Source organism: Perkinsus marinus (assembly GCF_000006405.1).
Source record: "Perkinsus marinus ATCC 50983 genomic scaffold scf_1104296944276, whole genome shotgun sequence".
NCBI lineage: Eukaryota > Perkinsozoa > Perkinsida > Perkinsidae > Perkinsus > Perkinsus marinus.
This window is the reverse complement of record NW_003211473.1, coordinates 25,674-30,281: the sequence shown is the minus strand read 5'-3', so window position 1 is coordinate 30,281 and position 4,608 is coordinate 25,674. Positions and strand designations below refer to the sequence as shown.

Sequence of the window (4,608 nt, the reverse complement as noted above, 5' to 3'; positions counted from 1 at the left end):
AACCTGGGAAGCACGCTCAGCCTGGGAGGCTCAGGCCAGGCCCTCCTGGGACTTCGGGAGAGATTGCGTGACCAACCGTCAGCCTGAGGCCTTCTAACGCGATAGGGCGGTCTGATAGGGTCCTAATAGGTCTGGAGGTGGATTCATCATCCCTGAGCATAGCGATCTCCTGTCAATCCATATGGACGCCTCCCTCGCCGAGGGACCCTCGGACTGTACTTCATAATCTACACGAGTCCGTAGGTCTGCTTAATCAGCAGATTTCTAGGCGAGAGGGTCTGTAGAGGACGTCGGTGTGGGAAACTGGTGTTGGAAGTGCTCTCCGACCGCAGTGCTCGGGATAGAAGGCCAAAGCATTGTGGTCGGCGGGCTTTCGATAGCTCAATTTCAGCGACTTGTGGTAACGTGTACGGTTTCCGCAACTCGAATTGCAGCCACAGCGCCTTGTGGAGGGGGGAGAGGGAGGTAGGGTTGGATATTACCACATCTCTGTCGCTTTGTGACGCCGTGTCATCACTGGCACGGTCTAGCTCGAATCGTATGACACGGTAGAGGCATAAGGATGGCGTCGTCCAGCTAAGTTCCGCTAGTGAAGTTCTAATAGAACTGTACAGTGGATGTGACCGCTTCACAGTTATCAGAGAGTTTCATCGGACCAAGTCTAACAAGATCTAACAAGTGCATCGCTACGCCGCCATATACAATCGCGATGCGGGAAAAAAGTGGGATCGGTCTAGTATGTAGAAGTCCGGGACTTTTGACTTGAGGTACATAGGATTCTGAGTGAGCAACGGTTGGGACCTCCACTAGAGGTGAATCCTCACACGTATGTACGTTCTTCGACATAATTGCCAGCTTACTGAGAAAGGTGGTGATGATGATGAATCATCATTGATGATGGACTATTCGACAGTCGAATGTCACTATGATTCATAGGACCTTAGTCAACTTCAGGAGACGTAAATAACCTGGCACTGCTCTGTATGCCAAAATAGGTTGCCGATAGGCCATTGGCAGTAGGTTCGAGACAGGTATTCGGAGCCAGTAGATGCGTGTTTCCACTCCTCTTCGGTATTATACACGTCCAATGGCATTGAGTGCCAGCTTGTTATATCCGATGGTGAAGTAGGAGCTTCTTTATTTATGCATTGATTACAATTCAACGACCTCGCTGGTGAGTAGAGAGGATTTTTTCTTGGGTACGGGGATTGATCATTGCGTTGGTAACTTGAGTAAATGACTCGGAATGTAGGCTCAATGATGGTACGCACCATTGCGGACTTGCAATTGTGAGTAGTGATGACCATGCATCATCATATTATCGACATACCCTACCATCATACTAGTCTTTTGGGAGCAAGAACAACGACAACACCTGCATGCCAACAGCACCTGAGCCGGTTACATGATCATCGATTATGGAGGTACGGTTCGCAGGAATTTCTGAAGTGTGGGAAAGTATGCGCACGGTCATGTGTCGGTGATGCCGATGAAATTTTGGGAAATTCTTGTTGGTTTTTGTACACTTCTACCCGAGTTCGTATTCAAGCTTCTCAAATTAGTGAGCTCAGCTGAGCGAAGTGATCATATATTCCAACATGTTAACACTCTACATTGTCCTTTTGACAGACCCCATCACCACCAGCCTCTCACCGACTTACACCAAATAGCTCTATCCACTCTGCCATACCTACAAACATCAATCAAGATGTTCCCCTCCCCACTGCATTTGGCCCTCCCTCATATCGACTCATATGGCGGAGTGGTGAAGTATAGCTACGTTGCCGGGACCTCGGGTCCACTCCTCTACTTGTATCAATCAGAAGTCAATCGAGACTTTATCTAGTTTTGATCAACATGCCGGCATGCCGGAGTCGTCACTGTTAAACCGTCGTGATGTGTTAAAGTTCAACATTGTACAGGGACTCGAAATTTCATGTTCCCAAGTAACTTCATAAGATGAGCCAAGTTGTGATTCAATATCTGCTCATGTATCGTCATCCATGTACACCTTTTCAACGCCTATTTAGCTCATCATACGAGTTCGATCATTATGTGCGTTAATGTATCGTCTCCTTTGCCAACAAAGCGCTGAGGGAAGTGATCGTATAACGAGCTGGTTTTCAGTCTGCTTATCTCCAATATAATGATGAACAACACTTGCTTGGAGGGTTCCACCACTAGTAACGCGTTCATGCACTACTTAACCCAAGACACACAATGTGGATAAACTCTCACCAGGGCTCATTTATTATGAATCCTATATTGGTATTATCGCCTGGTGACAAGCCGTGGAAAATTGACTAACACAAGAGAGATGCCAAATTATTCAATTTTCATCGTCTCTCCATCGCAACAAGAGTATCTCCGACTGGCCGCACTCTGGTGCATCTACCGAAAATCGATCAACTAATCTAAACGCAGACAATACACGTTGTTGGAGATATTGTAAATCTTCTGGAGTTCGTGTCCTATAAGCCAACACAACGAGTGTCTCCGGCCTGTCCTTAGCGACCGCCGAGAGAGCATAGAGTAATGGATCTTGCTCTTCAAAGTAAACCACATCAGCTGCCAATACCACATCCCAATGCTCAGCACTGATCTTCTCATGATGTGCACGATTCGACCAATCGAATGCTTCAACCCTCGCCTGCAGACCATTAGCTTCTACATTAGCCGAGATCAGACTGAGCACTTCCGGTCTATCAGTAATGGTCACGTCCAGTTGAGGATACTCCATGGCTACTGCGAGACTAGGCAAGCCAACACCAGCACCAATCTCGATGACATTTCCTCTTGACGGTAGAGGCACTCGTCCTTCAATAATGGCCCGAGCCAGGAGCCTTCCACTTGGCCAGAGGACTGCAGCAATCGATGGCCGATCGGGTTGTTCCATAACCTTCAATGATACTCCTTCTGTGAGTTCAATAACTGTCTCCACGTAGTTGTACTTGTCGTCTTGATATTTATCCTCAATTGTGTATGGTAAGCCACCATGCCAAATAATGCTACCACTATTGGCAGGCTCGGGGACCGATTTGGGATGCCCGTGGGGAAAACAACAAAAATGGAAAACTCCAGAAGAGTGTTCTGATGACTTTGCCATATACACAACAATCGTTTACTGCTCCAAATGAAATCGATCCCCCTCGAAACTGTATAAACACAAAAATGAAGGCATAGTTCATGAAGTCTATCAATTATCATCATCATCCAAGTATCCCTCACTGAATGTCCGATTCGATCTCCTCCAGAAAGAGACCTCTGAGAAGACGATTATGATAACGACTACTTCGCCTGTGAAGTGGTGATAGGATTCAGAGCGGAAACTATGATAGCATATATCTACTGACTTGTCACTGATGGATTCTTGCGAATTGCATAAAACTTCAAATTCAACATATAACAACAGTAGATGAACACTACAATGGCTATACTCAAATGCAGAGTGAAACTCTCAGTACACTCTACACTGAGTACAGAGACTAATAAAATATAATTATGATACCACAAAACATTATATAACTTAAAATAAGTACAATACCTCACTGTTCCCGATGAGGAGTTGTGACACGACCAAGCCCCGACGATTAGCCCGCCTAGGGTGGGGGGATGTACGATAATACCGACGAATGCGGAAGGTGAAACATCATCATCCCGTCACGAACTAACTCAATTATAAATATTGACAGAATCTCTCCAATTCTGGTCGCCCTACATAGATAAAAAAAGCACAAATCTTCACAGAGGAAAAAAGATTTTCTTGCGTCCAGCATACGAACATGTTTTCACGTTATACAATTTTATGAATCTCCTATTTATAGAAAGCCGGAAATCCTTCTTTGCTTCTTGTAAACTCGCTTTGATGCGACATATAGCTTATCAACAGTTTTGACTACCTCAATTTTTTCGTAGGAAAATATACACACACGAGCATTCACGTGTGTAATGACGATGCAGAAAATATTGAGAATTTTCTCCCACACTTTGACCCGAAGTCGAGTAGCTTTGAAAACTCAACTGAGGAAATCAAATATGTATTTAAACACCATTTACTTTTATCACCATAGCCGCGACGATTCCGGATATGTTAATACCGTTCCACGTTTGGAAAACGCGAGCCAAACAGAAACGTACATTTGCTCCGCAGTGCCACCTGTTATTACCTGTTCCCTTTCCAACCTTCAAATGTCGAATTCGGCCACGCATTCAAAATGCAGCATTTTTGGAGTCGAGTTATTATCAATTAAGTAGATGAAAGACGGAAAATGCTCCACAATAATATAAGAAAGACTCAAAAATGATTGGAAACATTTCTACTATGCATACTAAATCGGGTATGGATCATCTGGTTCCGAGCCACATAGAACTAGACGTGTCGGGAACAGGGGCTATAGGCGGTCATAGGCGGTCATAGGCGGTCATAGGGAGGAATCCTCCCGGAGGATCGTGAGAGCATTTAATGATATTATACTAAATAGGATGTAACGTCTTTAGAAAAGCGACCTCGGGCGATGACCGATTCACTTTGGATTTCTTCCGTTGGTAACGAAAGAACTCCGAAGTGAATCGGTTTAGGAGCACCGATTTAGGAGTAACGAACCCTCA

The 4,608-nt window shown here is 45.1% G+C and overlaps 2 protein-coding genes across 2 annotated transcripts in view; one reads left to right on the top strand and one right to left on the bottom strand.

The window, feature by feature from the left end:
* Nucleotides 1-2,329: 2,329 nt before the first annotated feature.
* On the bottom strand, nucleotides 2,330-2,740 carry Pmar_PMAR028336 (conserved hypothetical protein; the record flags this gene model as incomplete). Its single annotated transcript, XM_002780655.1, has 1 exon — nucleotides 2,330-2,740. One exon carries the CDS (start codon nucleotides 2,738-2,740, stop codon nucleotides 2,330-2,332), a length of 411 nt encoding a protein of 136 aa, XP_002780701.1.
* Nucleotides 2,741-4,300: 1,560 nt separating this feature from the next.
* The window catches only part of Pmar_PMAR028335 (gag/pol/env polyprotein, putative), a gene marked incomplete at both ends in the record, with an annotated part of 1,833 nt that continues 1,525 nt past the window's right edge, over nucleotides 4,301-4,608 (top strand). Inside the window, one exon of the mRNA XM_002780654.1 lies at nucleotides 4,301-4,400. Within this exon, the coding sequence (XP_002780700.1) occupies nucleotides 4,301-4,400 (100 nt within the window). The remainder of the gene's footprint in view (nucleotides 4,401-4,608) is intronic.